Source organism: Canariomyces notabilis (assembly GCF_033297395.1).
Source record: "Canariomyces notabilis strain CBS 508.74 unplaced genomic scaffold N656scaffold_7, whole genome shotgun sequence".
Taxonomy (NCBI): domain Eukaryota; kingdom Fungi; phylum Ascomycota; class Sordariomycetes; order Sordariales; family Chaetomiaceae; genus Canariomyces; species Canariomyces notabilis.
In genome coordinates this window covers 513,758-530,752 of record NW_027041829.1, presented here as the reverse complement: position 1 = coordinate 530,752, position 16,995 = coordinate 513,758, and the positions used below count along the sequence as shown (strand labels likewise).

General features: G+C 55.8%; 7 protein-coding genes across 7 annotated transcripts; 4 read left to right on the top strand and 3 right to left on the bottom strand.

Annotated features, from left to right (window-relative positions):
- Positions 1-1,130: 1,130 nt before the first annotated feature.
- On the top strand, positions 1,131-2,364 carry N656DRAFT_601555 (uncharacterized protein). Its single transcript, XM_064810256.1, has 3 exons — positions 1,131-1,474; positions 1,549-2,263; positions 2,333-2,364. Exon 2 carries the CDS (start codon positions 1,571-1,573, stop codon positions 2,207-2,209), a length of 639 nt encoding a protein of 212 aa, XP_064671401.1. The 5' UTR covers positions 1,131-1,474; positions 1,549-1,570; the 3' UTR covers positions 2,210-2,263; positions 2,333-2,364.
- A 340-nt stretch (positions 2,365-2,704) lies between these two features.
- On the bottom strand, positions 2,705-4,061 carry N656DRAFT_729279 (alpha/beta-hydrolase). The gene has a single exon (XM_064812612.1). It carries the CDS (start codon positions 3,921-3,923, stop codon positions 3,084-3,086), a length of 840 nt encoding a protein of 279 aa, XP_064671400.1. The 5' UTR covers positions 3,924-4,061; the 3' UTR covers positions 2,705-3,083.
- A 171-nt stretch (positions 4,062-4,232) lies between these two features.
- On the bottom strand, positions 4,233-6,627 carry N656DRAFT_777846 (uncharacterized protein). Its single transcript, XM_064814894.1, has one exon. The coding sequence runs from the start codon at positions 6,340-6,342 to the stop codon at positions 4,372-4,374; it is 1,971 nt and encodes a 656-aa protein (XP_064671399.1). The 5' UTR covers positions 6,343-6,627; the 3' UTR covers positions 4,233-4,371.
- A 174-nt stretch (positions 6,628-6,801) lies between these two features.
- Positions 6,802-8,594, top strand: N656DRAFT_844102 (tRNA-guanine transglycosylase; the record flags this gene model as incomplete). Its single annotated transcript, XM_064819119.1, has 2 exons — positions 6,802-7,254; positions 7,306-8,594. The coding sequence occupies exons 1-2, from the start codon at positions 7,020-7,022 to the stop codon at positions 8,592-8,594; spliced, it is 1,524 nt and encodes a 507-aa protein (XP_064671398.1). The 5' UTR covers positions 6,802-7,019.
- A 143-nt stretch (positions 8,595-8,737) lies between these two features.
- N656DRAFT_767533 (Adaptor protein complex AP-3 delta subunit) lies at positions 8,738-11,845 on the bottom strand (the record flags this gene model as incomplete). Its single annotated transcript, XM_064813563.1, has 4 exons — positions 8,738-10,911; positions 10,966-11,194; positions 11,248-11,631; positions 11,690-11,845. The coding sequence occupies 4 exons, from the start codon at positions 11,843-11,845 to the stop codon at positions 8,738-8,740; spliced, it is 2,943 nt and encodes a 980-aa protein (XP_064671397.1).
- A 916-nt stretch (positions 11,846-12,761) lies between these two features.
- N656DRAFT_788730 (protein prenylyltransferase) lies at positions 12,762-13,947 on the top strand (the record flags this gene model as incomplete). The annotated part of the gene is made up of 4 exons (XM_064816713.1): positions 12,762-13,139; positions 13,207-13,413; positions 13,488-13,646; positions 13,702-13,947. The coding sequence occupies 4 exons, from the start codon at positions 12,762-12,764 to the stop codon at positions 13,945-13,947; spliced, it is 990 nt and encodes a 329-aa protein (XP_064671396.1).
- Positions 13,948-15,226: 1,279 nt separating this feature from the next.
- Positions 15,227-16,175, top strand: N656DRAFT_601471 (uncharacterized protein). The gene is made up of 2 exons (XM_064810255.1): positions 15,227-15,628; positions 15,677-16,175. The coding sequence occupies exons 1-2, from the start codon at positions 15,489-15,491 to the stop codon at positions 16,053-16,055; spliced, it is 519 nt and encodes a 172-aa protein (XP_064671395.1). The 5' UTR covers positions 15,227-15,488; the 3' UTR covers positions 16,056-16,175.
- Positions 16,176-16,995: the final 820 nt, after the last annotated feature.

The following is a 16,995-nucleotide window of genomic DNA, read 5'->3' as shown; positions in this document are numbered from 1 at the left end:
GAGGCTTCTACGTCACGAACCAAAAAGGATCTGGAGGAATTTTCAGCCAAAATCGATAATCCAAACCTCGTTGCCAACCGAATCACCGGAGTCAGCAATCTGTGCAGATGCATCGAACGTATAACGTGACTCGAAAACGAGACGTTCAGCTCTACCAATCTGACCCCGGCCCTGGTCGAGTGCGAGCGAGTAGTGGCCGAGCTGGATAAGATATTATCCGTAGGCACTGCCGTGAGGCAAGACCTTACTAGTATCGATTCATGGTCATTCGAATCGATTCCACCCCGCAGGATGAATCAGTTCAAACAGATGTCCTGGTTCTTTTTCGATGTCGCACCTGCGCATGTGAAACAGATATTCACCAACAACTTCGAGTTTGGCATCCAGCAGTTATCCGACAAGCTGGTTCTTTTACAAATAGCGCTTGTTCGTACTCTGGATCTCCGACGCGCTCCGAGAATCGCCACCGGCCTTCAAAAATAAATCTCATGAAGTTCGAGCTACGCCGATGACGGCCATTGCTACTAGTGCCTAGTTATGGTATGTTGGCAACCGAGGAAGTCATGAAGGTTCTAGGGACGGTATGATCATTAGCAACTTAGTTACCTCAGGTAGCACACGGGATTGATGATGTTTACTCTTCCGATCCACTATCCATCTATGTAAGAAGTTCACGTTCACTAGGGCCGGTTTTGAGTTGATGAGGATGATCTCTTTTACACCTGGCTTTCTCACTTTGGTAGACATAAGGTAGAACGGCAACACAACTTACACAAGGCGGACATGTGGTCTGTCGCTTACAAAGATCTCCAATAGTCTGTTTGCTATTAGTCTCTCACAGGTTACCCTGGTTGGATCATGATGAATCGTCTTATTGCATTCGTAATCATTCGGGCCCATGGCTGAATACCTATGATACAAGAACAACAGCAATCACAGCGGCCTCAAGGCCGTGACGTATATTATGGAGACGCGACAGTGACATTGATGATTGATGAGGACTGATAAGAACAGTACCCGGCTGTCAAATTTTATAGATCTTTACTAAGAGACAATACGACTGCCGCAAGATTCATCTTTGCTATCAGTCCCTTTCTTGAAGGTTGGGCCCTCTTATCATCGTTATTGCTCTGATATGTAGTAGCTATACATTGATCCGATTCACCCTCGCGCTCTGGTAGTCTCTCTCAAGTCTCTCATTACCCATTCCTCCCATGACCTCCCACACTTTCCTCCTGAATTTCTTCCACCTCATTCATTACTACCAACCTGTTCCGTTCTCCCACGTTCTTTCCATTTCTGCCAGTGCCCGCCTCTCATTATCGAATGATTGTCTAGTTATATTTCCTGCCATCTCTCCACTCTCCTCCAACGTTCTTTGGAACCCCAAACACCACACCTTGAGTGACACAAACCTCGAGGCATCATCACCGGTCGGGAGAATGAATCATTTCGCCGAAACTGACGATCAAATGTAAGTGGTTGTTGTTCGTTGTTTGTCGAGAAGTATTGGTTGAGTTATGCTCATCCGTCAATCGCGGCAAACAGCGGACGTACTTGACAGTCAGCCATGTCGGCGGTTAGTAATTCCAGCAAGGCAAACAACAATTCAGGGCCAGCGCCGGTCGTCCCACAAAAGAGAAAGCGGCATAAGCAGGAGTCGCCCTGTACAGAGCCGGAAGGCGAGCGGTGCTCGTCTTGCCAGCGGAATGTCGATTTGGCGCCAGTGGTCGGAGAACATATAAAGGTCTTCACCCAGCACACCGTCTTCCATGAACCATTCTTGATCGATTTCCCCTCACTGAAGGATCTGAAGCACTGCGCCGATGCCATGATCAGAGACGACTCATTTGGCCCTGCTCGCCTAGGTCTGGCCCTGGGCCGATGCAAGTTGGCGGTGGCTGAATTGGATGAGATAGTCTCATCTGGCAATTTTCTAAGGCATCACATTACAAATGACGGCATACCTGAGCTTTCATACGCCACGTGTCCCAATTTCTTGCGGACGTGCCAGATACTCAGGGTCAACCGTTTGGTGTGGGATTTCGTCGAAAAGCAAAAAACTCACGACCGGTTTGAAATCCGCAATGCCGCCGAGTCTCTCGCCCCAAAATTGGCGGCCAACCTGATGCCATTTCAGAAAGTGCTAGGGGTTACGCTGGCTCTTCTAGGAGTGTTGGAAGTTGCTACCGACATCCATGAGTATTAGTAATTCCCGAAAGGTGGCGATGGCGACCATTCTCTGCGCCGTGGCTGCGGTAAGGTAGGTTAGCAACATAATTCCTACAATCTATGTGTATTCTATAAGGTGATGCTTAGAGGGAAGACATAGGAAACTGTACCAAATCGACTAGCACGCAGCTGAATATCGACAAAGACACGCTACTGGAGAACAGGCCTTTGAAGTGGCGGCGGTAGGAGGACCGGGCGAATGTGGATGGATAGGTGGTATGGGACATCATGATGAGCCTTGGAGACAACGGCAGAGGCAGGGAATGCCGGTGAGGAAGATTGGCCCGGGGAGAAGAACATGCCAGGACCAAGAGAGCTTGCTCATTGCTCTTAAACTCTCAAAAGAAAAGCTACCTAGGCTGCTTTATTTTGCGATGCCTTACAAAATAATCGAGTCATAAACCTTCATCTTTGCTTTCATCCGTATTGTAATCCTTGGATCGATATCAAAGTTTTATTGATATAAAACTCCCTAGGACAACGGGGCAAAAGAAAACGGCATAAAGTCAAAGTTAATTTGATAATAAACTCCCTAGGACAGTGGGGCAAAAGAAAACGGCATAAAGCTCGGGCGGGAAAGCCATCGTCATGAACTGTTCAAGGGGCGCCTTCCTTCTAGGGTCTGTCAAGCTGCAACTTGAAGCTGTCCTAGAAAGGACCTCGAAACAGAACTCGAACCGATGACCTCCCGCCCTACGAAACCGTGCAGAACGATTTCATAGTTAGCTGAGATATCCATTCGGTCACAGGACCACGCCCTGCGGTGAGTCTAACTTGCTTTACCTTGCGCTGGACCTTGGATATGTACCCTTTCCCGCTTCCCATCCTCACTACTTACAAATGCCATCGCTCTAGAGCCACCCACTCCTCAGCCTCTCAGCAAAGAACTGCATCATAGGCAGCGCCTCTTCCCTGTTACTCGGCATTCCGTCGCTCGCCCTCTTCCACCTCACCACTTTGACCTGCTCAAACTCCCGCTCGAGCACCTCAACCGCATCCTCATCCACCGCCTCACTTTCCCTTCCACAACACACCAGCACCGGCGTCTTCGCCTTCTCCCTCGCGCTAAAGCTGGGCACCATAGACGCGGGCAACGCCCCACCAACCGAAACAACCCCTTTAAACACTGCCCCTTCCGCACCCAAACCACCCCCAACTTCAACTTGAACCTCCTCCACCCTGACCCTCCCCTTCCCCACGCCCGCCGCCAACCCCAACGCCAAACTCCCACCCTGCCCAAACCCAAACAACATAACATCCCCAAACGACCACCCACATTTTCCCACCAACACCTCCCCAATCAACCGGTCCATAATCCACCCCTTGGCCTTGTTAAACCCAGGATCCGCATCCAACCCCAACCCTTCCCCACCGGCACTTCCCCCAATCCGCAAATCATCTCCCCAGTGATAACCCCCCGCCTCCCCTCCTCCCCCTTCCGTTGGTGATGGTGATGGTGGGAAAAGGGCAGCGGGCAGGGGGTTCACGCCACGCACGGCAATGGCCAGGACCCCCGGCAGGGCAAGGTTGCGGGCGAAGGAGGCAAAGGGGGCGTGGGTGTCGCCCAGGCCGTGGAAGAGGAGGAGAATGGAGGTGGTGGATTCGGGCGGGTTGGGGTAGGTTAGGGTGAGGGAGTTGGGGGGGAAGGGGGAGGGGGAGAAATCTTGGGGGGTGGGGATTCGTGGTGGCATTTTCTTTTTGTTTTTGTAAATTTGTTTTCTTTGAGAGTCTGGTTTCTCTTTTATTGTGGCGCTTACTTGGGGTGTTGGATTTTGTGTAGAGTTCGATTTGGCGATCGGAGTTGAGTTGCATAAGATTGTGGAATGTTCTAAGGTGTTTGTGAAGTGGATTTGGGTGTTTCGGTCCCGAGTGGAGTGGACGTCATTTTAGGGACGGAGCGGCTTCCGTTGCCGGTGGGGCTGGCTCGGCCCGGTGTTGCAGGGGTAGGGTATACTCCGGCAATGGTCCGACCGCTCAGGACTACGACGCTGCGATAAAACCACGGTTCTAACTTGTAGATTATCTATGTTTTGCGACTCCCAAAGTTCGTATAAGATCTCTATCAACAACAAGAGCAAAAGTAGCTAAACACAACGCGACAAGATATATATCACGAGACTCCCTACGCCGGGCATAGCTTCATAACCTCTCAAAGCTGCCACCCTCGCTCCTCTTCACCATCCGCGAAGGGCCAGGTTGCATCTGCGTCCACTGACCCAGGGCATCCCACTTGCCCGCCTTGGTGTAATCGCCTCTGGCGCTCCCCTGCATCCACGCAAACCGAAAATACTCATTCGCCTGCAAGTTCGCGTCTCTCGTCCACGTCAGATTCGTCACGCTCGATCCGTCATCAAAATACCTGCGGAACCGCTCCACGTCATTCACGAGCACGCTAATCCCGTCATACTCCCCGCCCGGCGGGGGCTTCCAGGTAAAGGTGATGTTGGGGTTCGGCTCCCCCAGGGCAATCACGGGCTCCAGGATGGACGGCAGCGGCGTCTCCATCGGGGCGTCACCCCGCAGCGAGAAGGCGGTCTGCAAGAGGGGATCAAACCCCCAGCGCGCGATGCCATTGACAAACAGACCGACGAGCAGGCCCTGATACAGCAGCGAGGGCCGCGTCTGCAGGCTGGTCCCCGGCAGCAGGAGCAGCGCGAGGATGTAGTGGTGTATGCGCAGGTTGAGGTCCGGGAGCACGGCGCAGATGATGAGACCTAGACCAAGCAGGGCGTACAGCTTGAGGTAGCGGACTAGCCGCGCCTCTTGCCGGAAGAACCACACCTGCGCGGCTGCGATGACGACAAGGATGATGATGATGATAGCCAAGGCGGCGCGCGCGCCGGGCTGCTGATTCAAATCGTGCGGGGTGAGGCGCTGGATGGGGATGAAGTCGAGTGTATAATTGGTCAGCGCTCCCACCCACGCACCGCCGAGCCAGAGGACCGTCTTTTCGATTTGCGCCGTGAGGCCCTTGAGCGTCCGCCTAATGCCCATCTTGTCGTACATGACCCATGCGACGAACATGGCCGGGAGGAAGTTGCCGAGCTCGCGCGTGAAGAGGGAAGGCACGTCGGTGTAGCTCGGAGTATCCGTGGCAAGCCCAACAGTCCAGTAGAGGACACTGAAGATGGGGAAGAAGAACAGGGCTGGCGAGGTCACGAAAAGCGAAAAGACGACAGTAAACACGACCGAGACGGCAAGCAACGGCCACCTCATGTCACGGGCCTCACAGCTGATCCCGGGTTCGAAAGTGAAGGAGAGCGGAAAGTACGAGTCAAATCCCACGCTCGTGATGCCATTGCTAGAGGTGCTGTTGAAATTCCTCTGCGTCCCAATGAGCCTGACCACGCCGCATCCGCCATTGGCATTCGAAACGACGCCGGAATGCACCGCCGAACCGCAAATGAACGAGTCGCCTCGGTAAACAGCTGGGCCGTCGCCGGACAAGGGTGGCCCGCCGACGACGAGAGGTCTGTAGACGATCTCCTGATCGCCAACGGCGTGGGGATTCAGCACCTGGTAGCTCGCGCAGTTGGCTGGACACCTGAACAGGAACCCTCCGTCGGTAAACGGGCGGCAATCTATGCCGTCCAGCCCACAGCTGTTCCCCGAGCCCCAGTATGTGCTCCCGCACCCAATCGATACCGGCCGGCCCCACTGTGCCACCTCGGATGCAACCAGGCCCTGGCGCATAACCAGAGCAAAGGTGAGAATCCACAGTCCGAAATAAGCGAGGACGGCGAAGGCCCTGTGCAGCTTGCGCGGTAGGTATTTATCGAGCAGCGCGATGGGAGCGTGTTGAACCTGGGGGAACAGCGGCTCGATCGTAAAGCGTCGCGGGTTTGCCGGGCCCCTGACCCATTGGGCGGCAGCCTTGATGAGGCGGCGGGCAGGGTAGGGAACCCATTTGAAGCGCTTCCACGAGCCCTCGTCCTGAATGAATCGCGGCGTCGGCGGCGAGTTGTCCTCCTCGAGGTCCTCGACCTGCGGGACCTCTGCAATCGGGGCGTCGGGGTGGTCGGCGGCAAGGACGGACCCATCCGAGTCGGTGACGCCTTGACGGTCTAGATCGCGGGCCTGAATGCGCGTCCCGAGGTCCGTTTCACCCATGATGCCGTGGGCTATGTAGTGAACGTTGGGTGATTGGGTGGTGCGGCGGCACCGTACGAGGGGAAAACAAAAGCTGTGAAACTCAACTTGACAGTAGCATGCCGCTGCGAAGAGGGGAAAGGAGATCAGAAAACTAAATATCGACAATATCAATCAACAACTTGCAAATTGCGAGGGATGGTGGCCAATTCAGGTCTGGAGAAGAGGCGACCTGGAGAGGGGACCATCATCCGGATACGCCGCTTGGCTGTTCCTGGCACTCGGACTGTGAAACACGACTGACAGAGCGGGAACGGAACGGCTGGGTGGACCTGCCTGGGCTGCGGTAAGGCTGTGGAGGTGGGGTTCGGTTCCCTGTCAGTGGAGCGAGCTGAGCCACAGCAGTGGGCCACAAGCCCCGATAGCGTTAGATTCTCGTTTTCCGTTTCAACTGAAAACCCCTTTCCTAAAACGGTGAGTGAGGGAGGCTTGCTGGGCTGAGACACGAGAGATCTTGACTGAAGATTTACATATACAACTATACAAACAGGACACAGTCGAGAGTGCACCTAAGATGACATACTCTTCCTGAAGATAGACCGATAAACACCATCTTGTGTCCTCGTCGTGGCTTACGGCTCACGTCCACACCAGGCGCAAATTCACGGCTGCGCCGAATTCCAGGAATAAATCACAAAATGACAGTCGATATCCCGGACGGCGATCAAGAAGCCATGAGATTCGAGATTCTCGGAAGCGTCCTCAAAGACGGCGCTGCGGCGCGGCTAGGTCGCTTAACGCTGCCAGGACGCCGTCCCATCGACACGCCCAACTTCGTCGGCGTCACATCACGCGGCGTCCTGCCGCACCTCACCCCGGACAATGTGAGCAAGCATTTGCAAGTGAGCAGTGCCTACATGGCTCTCGAAGACTGTGGGATGACCCGCTATCTCTTACACTCGTTTGTAACTAACTTGTGTCTAGTCATTGAAAAACCACAGCAATACTCCAAAAGGGTACCCCCTATTTTCTCAACTCCCACAACAACAAAACAAGGCACTCCTCTCCACAGCTTCACTGCCATGCCGCCATCCGTCACCACAATTCTGAGCGCCCGACGCCTCCCTGCCGTTCCCCCACCCAACGGCAACACCAACGACTCCATCTCCGTCTTCACCTCAACCGGCTTCCAAGTACTCCCGACCAAGGAGTACCTCTCCGCCGTGCAGACTCTGAAACCCGACATCGCCATCCCCCCCGCAGACCTCACCCACGGACCCGTCGCGCCCAATTCGAAGCGGGCACTTCGCATGGCCGAGCGCACCGACGAGTGGGTAGTTGAGTGGTTCTCGTCGCTCTCACGGAGTAGTAGCAGCCCCCAATCCACCTTCGCGCCGGTCCTTCCCATTTCACACTCCATCCAGTGGGAGTACCTGGCGCGGCTGGCCGAGGATTACCTGCCTTCATCACAACTGCACGGCCTGGCCTTTTACGACGCCGACGTGCTGCCCGACATAGCCGCGCACACCCCGTCCCTGGTCCAGCTGCCCCTCCTCTCCCTTCTCGCATCACAAATCCAATCCCAAACCCAAACACCCCACCACATCCTGCGCCAAATCTCTCTCGGTATAGACCTCTTCGCGATCCCCTTCGTCAACGCGGCCTCAGACGCCGGTCTGGCGCTGACCTTCCGCTTCCCCCCGCCTCCTCACACCACCACCACTAACGGCCCACTACTGCCGCTGGCAACCGACCTCTCCCTCCCAGAGTCCAACAACACAACCTCCCTGGCACCCCTAGCCGAGGACTGCACGTGCTACACATGCACATCCCACCACCGCGCCTACGTGCACCACCTGCTGTCGGCGCGCGAGATGCTGGGTTGGACGCTGCTGCAGGTGCACAACCATGCCGTGATGGCAGCGTTTTTTGCCGGTGTGCGCGCCGCGCTCGCGGAAGTGGAAGGAGGGAACGACAAGTTTGAGGTTCTGCGCAAGGAATTTGCCCTGGCCTACGAGCCCGATTTCCCAGAGGGAATGGCCCAGCGGCCTAGGGCTAGGGGATACCAGTACAAGAGTGCCGGTGGAGGGGAGGGGAAGAGGAATAAGCCTGCTTGGGGGAAGTTGGGAGGGGCCGGGGTGGATGTGGATGGGAACGGGGAGGCGGGGATAAGTAGAGGTGGTGCAGAGGAGACAACGGGTGGGATGGCCAACGGGGAGGGGGCGTATGCACGGGATTTGGAAGGGCGAGGGTTTGCGCAGGTGCAGAATTAGAAGGGTGATAGATGAATAGAGGGATTGAATCGGTTTGTTTGGTTGCTTGAGCATGGCTTCTTCCCACGCGGCTGCTTGTATAAGGTTACTTATGCGAGCGGGCTGTTGAGCAAGCGAGCGTATGTGCCTTAGCCATCTATTTTCTACTGGCTCTGTCCTGCGGCGGCATCATCGCCATCAAGCTGCACTATCCTCTTTGGCTTCTTTTTCTTCGCCTTGACTACCGGCGCTGCGTCCGCCTGAGACGACCCCTCGCCCTCACCCTCACCAGCGACAACCTTCTTCTTCTTCTTCTTAACTTTTACTCCAACCCCCTCTTCCCCATTGTCCTCCTCCCCCTTCGCCTTCTTCACCGTCTTCTTCTTCTTCTTTACCACGATCCCCTCGGCCGGTACGCCCTGCGCGACCTGTATCCTTTCATTAGCCCGCTGCATCTCCAGCCGCAGCCGCTGCACCTCCCGCATCGCCTGCGCCATCTCGGCCTCTTCGCGCCGCTGCTGCTCGTCGTCCGGCCGGTCGCCGGTATCAAGGAGACTTAGATTATTCAAGTGACTCGAGTCGACCTGCAGCAGCGATTGCTTGAGCTTTCTAGCAGCCTTGGCCTTTGCGAAACTGTCCGAGTTGTTTTCCGAGTCGTAGTTGCGCGGCGTAACTGGCCTACTACTCACGCCGCTGAGTGTCTCGTCGGCCGCGACGATGATGCGCTGCTGCTGCTGCTGCCGTGGCTTGGGTCGTCTCTCTGCTGTTGTCGCCGCTGGCGCCGCACTTGCACTGCTGACGCTCAGTTTCTCCAAGTCGAGCTGCATAATGGGGATTGAGTCGATGTCAAGATCCGGGCCGTTTTCTTTCTGCAGGATGTTATGAATGGGTGTTGACGTCCCCCCGGACCGGGTCGAACCCCCAATATAAAAGGGATCGTCTCGGTTACGCTCCATGCGCTCGGCTTTCCTCCGGGCGATGATGTCCGCGTCGAGGTAACTTTCTTCGCCGACCTGCTGATACGAGCCAGGGATTTCGTCGGGAGCATCCGCCAGCCTCTCTATCGCTGGCCCACTGGAGATGCTCGTAGGGGGCAGTTTTCGATTGTAGTACACTTCAAATTCGTCATCGCCCTGAGCCGGCAGCATCAGCGAGTCTGCCTGTGCCAGGAGATTGTTGAGGTTCGGGTGGATCGGCTCATCCAGGTCAAGGCCCTCGGGTATCGGTACGTTATGCTGCGTTCCGGCAGCAACCGAGTTGAGTTCCCATCCCGTGAACAGCGATGGGATAGCTTGTGTGAGGAGTAAAGGTGCGTCCTTCTGCAATTCGTCTGTAGAGGGCAACTGGCCGGCCGCCGCCTCGGCCGTAAGCTTGAGCAGCTCAATGAACTCAACAGCACGTTCTTGAACTTCCAAGTTTGGATGTGATGCGAATGGCTCCAGCACGTGGATGACACGGGCCATTAACAACGACAAGGCTGATTTTCTCTCTGGTGTCCAAGGCGTCTGATCATCCCCAGCAACGCTTGCAAATAGCTTTAGAATAGCCTGTAGGCACGTTGCAAGGACCTCGGGATTCTCGATCCGCGAAACGAGGCCCAATAGGTGCCGGAGGGCATCATCAGGGGAGTAGAGCTCGAAAGCGTATTCCCCGACCACATATGCGATGGGTTTGAGCGCTCCCGGGACAACCGGACGCGAGCTTGATATCTCAGAGCTCAGGCGCGAGATGACGAGCTCAGCTGCCCGGACGGCGACGGGCCTTATGGCTCTAACTTTCACAGCCACATTCCTGAGTTCGTTGCCAATTCTCTCGGAAATGTCGACACCTACTCTCGCCGTTGGCGCAGTGATGTCCGAGTCCAGATCTCTCGTCCGCGGAACTGGCGCAATACGGACGAGTTGGGTCAGAACATCGATATACCAGTCAAAGTCGACCAGATTGGCATAGTTATTCTGAGAGCACATGCGTAGAATCCGGCCAATCACGTCAGTAGTGTAGTCATCCGGGAGTGGTGGTAGTGCATCCTGCGTCTTGAACAGCCGTTTGGAACCAGCACTTGTCTCGTCGCTCGAATCTGTTTCCAGATCGTGGCTCTCGGCGCCGTTCCCTTGCTGATTTAGTGCAGCCGAGGACGCCTTGAGCTGTCTCATCAAACGGCTGACGATCGACACTAGGTTATCGCTGCTGACCATCCCTTGCACCAAGTCGAGTGCTTTTATCCTAATCGTGATGTCCTCGCTGTCAATGCATTCAAGAATCACGTCTTCCTGCTGCGCGACGAGGAACGGGTGGGTGACAACGATCCTGTTAAATGCCAGGAGCGCCACATATTTCACTGAAGGGTTATTAGCTTGGGACTAAACGGCGGAAGGAGAGACTGGGAACGTACGGTTTGGGTCGCTGTTTAGAGACACCATGCCCCTCAACTTGGAGACACATAGGGAGGCAACCTCTTCCCTAGCGGAGAAGTCTTCTCCCTCACCCAGGATCCCGCCCTGAATAATACCGTTGATACACTCGTACAGCAGGGACATGGCCCGAGTGGTTCGAATGAGATTTGTCAAGGGCGGCAATAGCTTGCGGACGAGGCGCGGTTCGAGGGGCGTAAGAGTAGCAAACTACAAACACAGTCAGGATCACGCGGTGCAGGAAAATACCTATTTCGTCTTACAAGTTTGATCAGTTTTATTGCCATCCAGTTGTTGCCACCATCAACCAGCAGTTCAAAGAAGCGCGGCGCGAGCGGCAGGAAGTCGTGGGGTCTCCGCCATCCTAGTTCGCATACGACATTCACGATAGCCGCCGTCACGCTCGCATCCTCGTTCACGTCCATCAGGCGCTCCTTGATCTTTGGCCATGCAGCACGTAGGGCTTCGGGATACACCAACGCCAACCGGTACAGAGTGACAACAGTCTTCTTCCGGATAGCTGGTTGAGAGTGACTGAGGCGGGGCAATAAGTCCCCAAGGAGGGATATTGATAGCGAGGGGGTGATGATGTGAGGCAGCGCGGCGATCGGGAGGGAAATTATGGTCGGCGTTGAGGCAGCCAAATCCTGGGAGAAGATCAGCACCGGCCCGGCTTCCAGAGCGATGATAGGCAGACCGGCCTACCTTTTTCAGGAGATTGGTTGCCATCATGAGCACATCTGTATCAGGGCGGAAGCTCTGCACGGCGCCGAGATAGCCGACTCGCTTCTGGTGGTATTTCTGGGACGCCATGACTTCAAGGACGTGAAATGAAGCCCAAGACATGTCGTGCCCAACCATTTCGAGGTATATGAGCTTGAGCAAGGCGGTCGCCTTGACATCTGCACCGGGACCGTCAGCCGGTCGAGCAAGGAAAAGGGGTCATTGGCAGACAGACCCATATCTTGGCTGCGAATTTCGCTACGGCATTCTTTCAGGCAGTTTTGTATGTACTCTTTCTCGCGGCCCTTATGGTTGCGCAGACCTCGGATGAGGTCGTACAGCGACTTTTCGAACCTGGGGACCAACGTCAACATCAACTCTTCGGCGCCGGGCGTAAGGGGACCAAGGGGGCGGCGAACATGGCTGTAACGGTTGGCTGTCACGCCTATTGGGTTTGAATGCACGCCGAACACTCAGTTCCCGCTCAAAGAACCGATGCGCAGTGTCTCGCTGTTCGATGCTCGATGGTTCCGGGACGACGCTCTCGTGATCATGGAATGCGGGATTGGGGCGGGGTTCAGCGGCGAAGACTCATGTCGAAGACGAGAAGAGCTTGAGATACGATGCAATGATATGCATCTTGTCACGGTAGTCTCGGCGGCGATGGTGGGAATCCTAGGTTGAAGACGTTTTCCTGGCGCAAACTGACCTGCATCACCTTGAATTCCACCTTGCAGCGCCGAGGAGAGCAAGATCAGGCACAGCACGCAGTGGCAGTGGCAGCACGTCACTAGACTGTCTGCATTGCACTGAGCTCGCACTGTATTTTTTTTCGGCCCGGAACAAGCGGCCCCCGGAATTAGCGGCTCAGCGCTGGAGCTGTGGGGCTTACAGCCTAGACCTCCTGAAGCTGGAACTTTGCACCAGCCTGGCGCTTGAGCATCAGAACTGCAAACGTCACAGGCCGTCGACAGGTCGTTGCCAGTCTACACCCTATATACGGAGTAGTCCCGCTCCAATTCAACGACGATCGCATAGACAATCCAAACTGACGATGGCGCCATCTCTACTATATCCGGCAACGCAGCTGCCCCCGGCCTCGGCTTTGGCATTGTCTCAGCAAGCCCCTGCGGTTCTGCGCAGCTCGCCCGCGACCGTGTCCTCGTCGCCTCTCAGCGCCTTGTTCTCGGCTCCCGAGAAGCCCGAGCTATGGATCAAATACGAGAATCTGATCTTGTCATGTCTGCGGACTGGCGACGATCAAGCTGCCCACCAGTGCCTCGAGCGCCTCGTCGCCCGCTTCGGAAACGGCAATGAGCGGGTGCAGGCGCTCAGGGGATTGGTAAAGGAGGCCGAGGCCCAGGACGACAGCGCATTGGAGGAAGTGTTGAAGGAGTATGAACAGATACTGGCCGAGAATGACACAAATATCGTTCGTTGGCGTCCTTCTTTTCTTCCCGCCTTCATTATGCGACCCCCGACTTACCAAGCGCGTCCAGCCTATCGCGAAACGGCGCATCGCGCTCCTGCGGTCCATGGGACGCGTCTCCGACGCGGCATCCGCACTTGTGCAGCTTCTCGAGTTCTCGCCCACTGACGCTGAAGCGTGGTCTGAGCTGTCGGATATCTACCTCTCCCAGGGTCTGTATCCACAGGCCATCTACGCCATGGAAGAGGTCCTGTTATTGGCTCCCAATGCATGGAATGTATGCAAGACAAACCGTCGACCCTCAACTTAAACCCTATCGTTAAAGCCCCCTGCTAATCTGCCCTCTCACAGATACATGCTCGGTTGGGCGAGCTGCAGTTCATGGCGGCTACTGCCCCGGGTGTGGCCGGCGGGTCCTACCAGAAGTACATGGCCGAGGCGATCAAGCGGTTCGCTCGGAGCGTCGAGCTGTGCGACGATTATCTCCGAGGATACTACGGTCTAAAGCTGGTGAGACGTCCGGCACCGAGTGTAGAGTGGAATGTGCTGCTGACGGGAGCACTAGGTCTGCAAGACGCTCCTCAGTGGAGGCTCTAACAAGACGGCAAAACAGACCGACGACGAGTTCGCCATACCGGATACCCGCAATACTGAGCGATTGAATGAGCTGGCCACAGCTAAATTGTCCGAGATTGTCCGACACAGCACCGCCCGCGACCAAGGATGGCGTGGGTACGACGAGGCCGAGATTGCAGCAGCTCGTCAATTGCTCTCTGACGATGTAGCCGCTTCGTCGGCAATTGAGAGGTGATTGAGATTCTGGCCCAAAACAGAATGCGCCGCGCAGGGATCCGGTGACGCGTTTGTTGCTGTGGGCAACTTCAAATCGGGTGCGCGACCCTGATAGGGAACCGGTCGGCTGCGGGTCCGTCTGCTTGTGTTGCAAGCTTACCGCATCGCCGCACAAGGCCATGACTGTTTCAACAAGGCGTCGAGCTTCATTGGTGCCTTATTACGAGAGCTTGCATTAGCCAAGATGGTGGGTCCTTTTGGGCAGAAAGACTTGGAAAGAAGGCGGCCGAACGTGGCTCCAGTAAACGGGACGGAAGGATGGTGCGCGGGTGGAGAATGGGCGGTGCGGCGTTCGAGCCCAACCTGGTTGCGGCTCAATGACGGTCCTCTTCGGACCGGTCCCATCAGTCCCCTTTGGGCAGGAGAAATCTCGACATGATCGGCCCAGCCTCGACGTGAAAACTGGCTTCGACTGGCCACTCGTTCGGAAAGACGGACACGGCCGCAAATTATGTGCGCGGTGCCTGGTTGCGCGCAGCCCCATGGTTTCTTTGGCTAGCCCTGGCTCCGGATGCAAGCTTGCAAGGCCCCTGGAACCATTCTCTCGATTTTCTTCAGCCTAGCCTAGAACGCCCTCTGCAGGGCACAAGTTGACGTGTTCTGACGGCCGCAGACAAGCCCCAGATCGTGTTGTCGATGCTGCAGGTTAGCAGAGTTCGATGTACAGTACATGAGCAGAGCGACTGGAGCTGGCTGTCGGCGAGGACTATATCTTAGACGTCGCTGTTCCTCAGCCAGGATGCTGCGTCGTGCCTCCACATCTACCTGTGTGTCTGTCCATCCTCGCGACCAAGCCGGCGAACTGATGCGTCTGCTTCTTCCACTCCCGTGCCAGCCTTTGATCTCTTTTTGGCGATTCGCATCTCGGCGTTGAATCTGTGTTACAGATCTTGTCATCCCAACCCCACGCCTCGACAGCCTGTCCCTCTGGGTGTAGACCCTCCTGAAGGGAGGAGAAGAAAGGAACAAAATCATGTGGGACAGTTGAGGGTGCGGGCAGGATCGTGATGACGAGAATCTAATGGAGTTGCAGCGAGCAGACTGCCTTTATCGTCGGCTGAATGAAACCTGTGAGGGCTGAGCAGGTGATGTCGAGTGTCAATGGGTGGGCTTCTTTGCTATACCCACTGGCGGACAGAAGGCCTTGGTTTACTGCCAACGCCAATGGGACTGGCCTGAGCCCCATGACTAAGAGACCATGCTCACCGCCAGACAGCAGCGTCGTGACCATGCTGGGGGAGTTGGTGTTGGGGTCCACGTCGGGTTGAGGAGTTGGAGGCTGGGGCCAGGTACGGGACAGGACGTACAGGTTTCGTTTGCAGGTGGCTAGCATTGGAGAGGGTCTCAATGAAGGAATTCGAGTGGACTGGTGTGTAAGCGAGGTTTTTCCTGTAGAAGCGTAGATGGAGTAACCGTCCGCCTCCTTTCTCACTGTTGTTGTTCAAGTCGCCGTCCCCATTTCAGTCTAGCTTGGGGACACTCGTACATTTTATTACACCGATGCAAGAGCTTGAATCCCTTCACTCACCACGAGCCACCGTTCACACCTATAATAACACCGTACTCGGCCAGCACCGTGCGACCTGCGTCGGGTGTTCCACAGGCCCTGCTCATGAGATTGGGTTGTCCAAGTTGTCTTTGTGAGCAGGCCCGTGCCCTAGGTGACAACGCATATTAACTTAACCGAGAAAGTTGAACTGCCATGGCAAAGTCGGTGAGAGAAGGACTCGTCGCAAAACACCAACTTCCAGATCCAAACACAGCAGCCCCGATACTCCCGTCTCCAAATTGCCATTTGCTTGTCCGAGGTATCCCGACACCGCCATCAAGCCCCCGCGTCAGCAGCTAGAGAACACCTGGAACACAGAGGCAACCCCACCACACCACAGGCACTCTTGGTTCTGTGTTCTGTTGGACAGCGCGCACACACACAACAGCAAGCACTGTCCTGCCCTTCCCCGTCATCAAGATCTACACCTCCCCTTACACGTAGTAACGGGGAATAACATAATTGGAGGCCATTGGGGACAGCTTCTGGAGCAAAGCACAAACAGTCCATTGGTATGACAATGTTCCTCTTATCTTTTTCGGTTTTTGCACTTTTTTCTACCCCACGTCGGCGGTCTCGAGTCGCTCTTTCCATCTTGTCGACTGCCCTTCGTTCTCCCTAGACAACCACTGAGAGCCATGATATCCTCGGCTTGGCAACCAAAGCCAGGACACACACCGCCGCCACTTGCACACACGAATTGGCCTGCGGAGGGTGGGAAAGGGGCAGGGGCCCAGAACGTCCCTGTTTAGGTAACCTAATGGGTTGACCTCAGATGCCATGAATCCATGATGGTGTCCACGGCACTCCCCGACTCCCGCCAGCGTGTCGCGGTGTACAGCCACTCATCGTCATCGAGTCTGGCGGTGCTCGCAGCCTGGCGCCTGGCGAGGACCGCCAATCCCCTCCTCTCTCGTTGCCTGTTGGGTGCTTCGGCTGCCGTCGTGGAGCTTCCACGGAAGCTGAATGGCCCCTCACTGACGCTATGCCAGTAGTCGAGGCTTGACCCTCTAGCCTCCGTGTGCTCTCTCGAGTCCTGACCGGGCACTCCCGATTCGATTCCCGTTCCCCCACGGTCACGAGTGTCACCTTGGCCGCTGCTGTAGGCTAACAACCATCTCTAGTGTACTGGAAAGGCATGTAAGTGTGTGTTGCTTACCTACTTTCCCGCGTTTTCCTTCATAAAACCAGCAGCCTCGCTCCATTCCATTTTCCCACATTCTCGTCGATTCAGTCCAATTTATCCTTCAAGCTTCAGCCATGGCGATCCGAATGGGCTAAGGGCTCAATTCCGCCTAGGCTGGGTCACCTCGCCCTTTCCTCACTTTCCCCTCCTCCACTGCTTCAGCCGGCAAATCCCCCCCCCCTGTGTCCCTGTCTGTGGATCCGGCCTGGGCTTTTAGGGCACCGTTACCTTGCCTTACCGTTCCCGCCGACGCTGACCGGCAGGCCCAGACA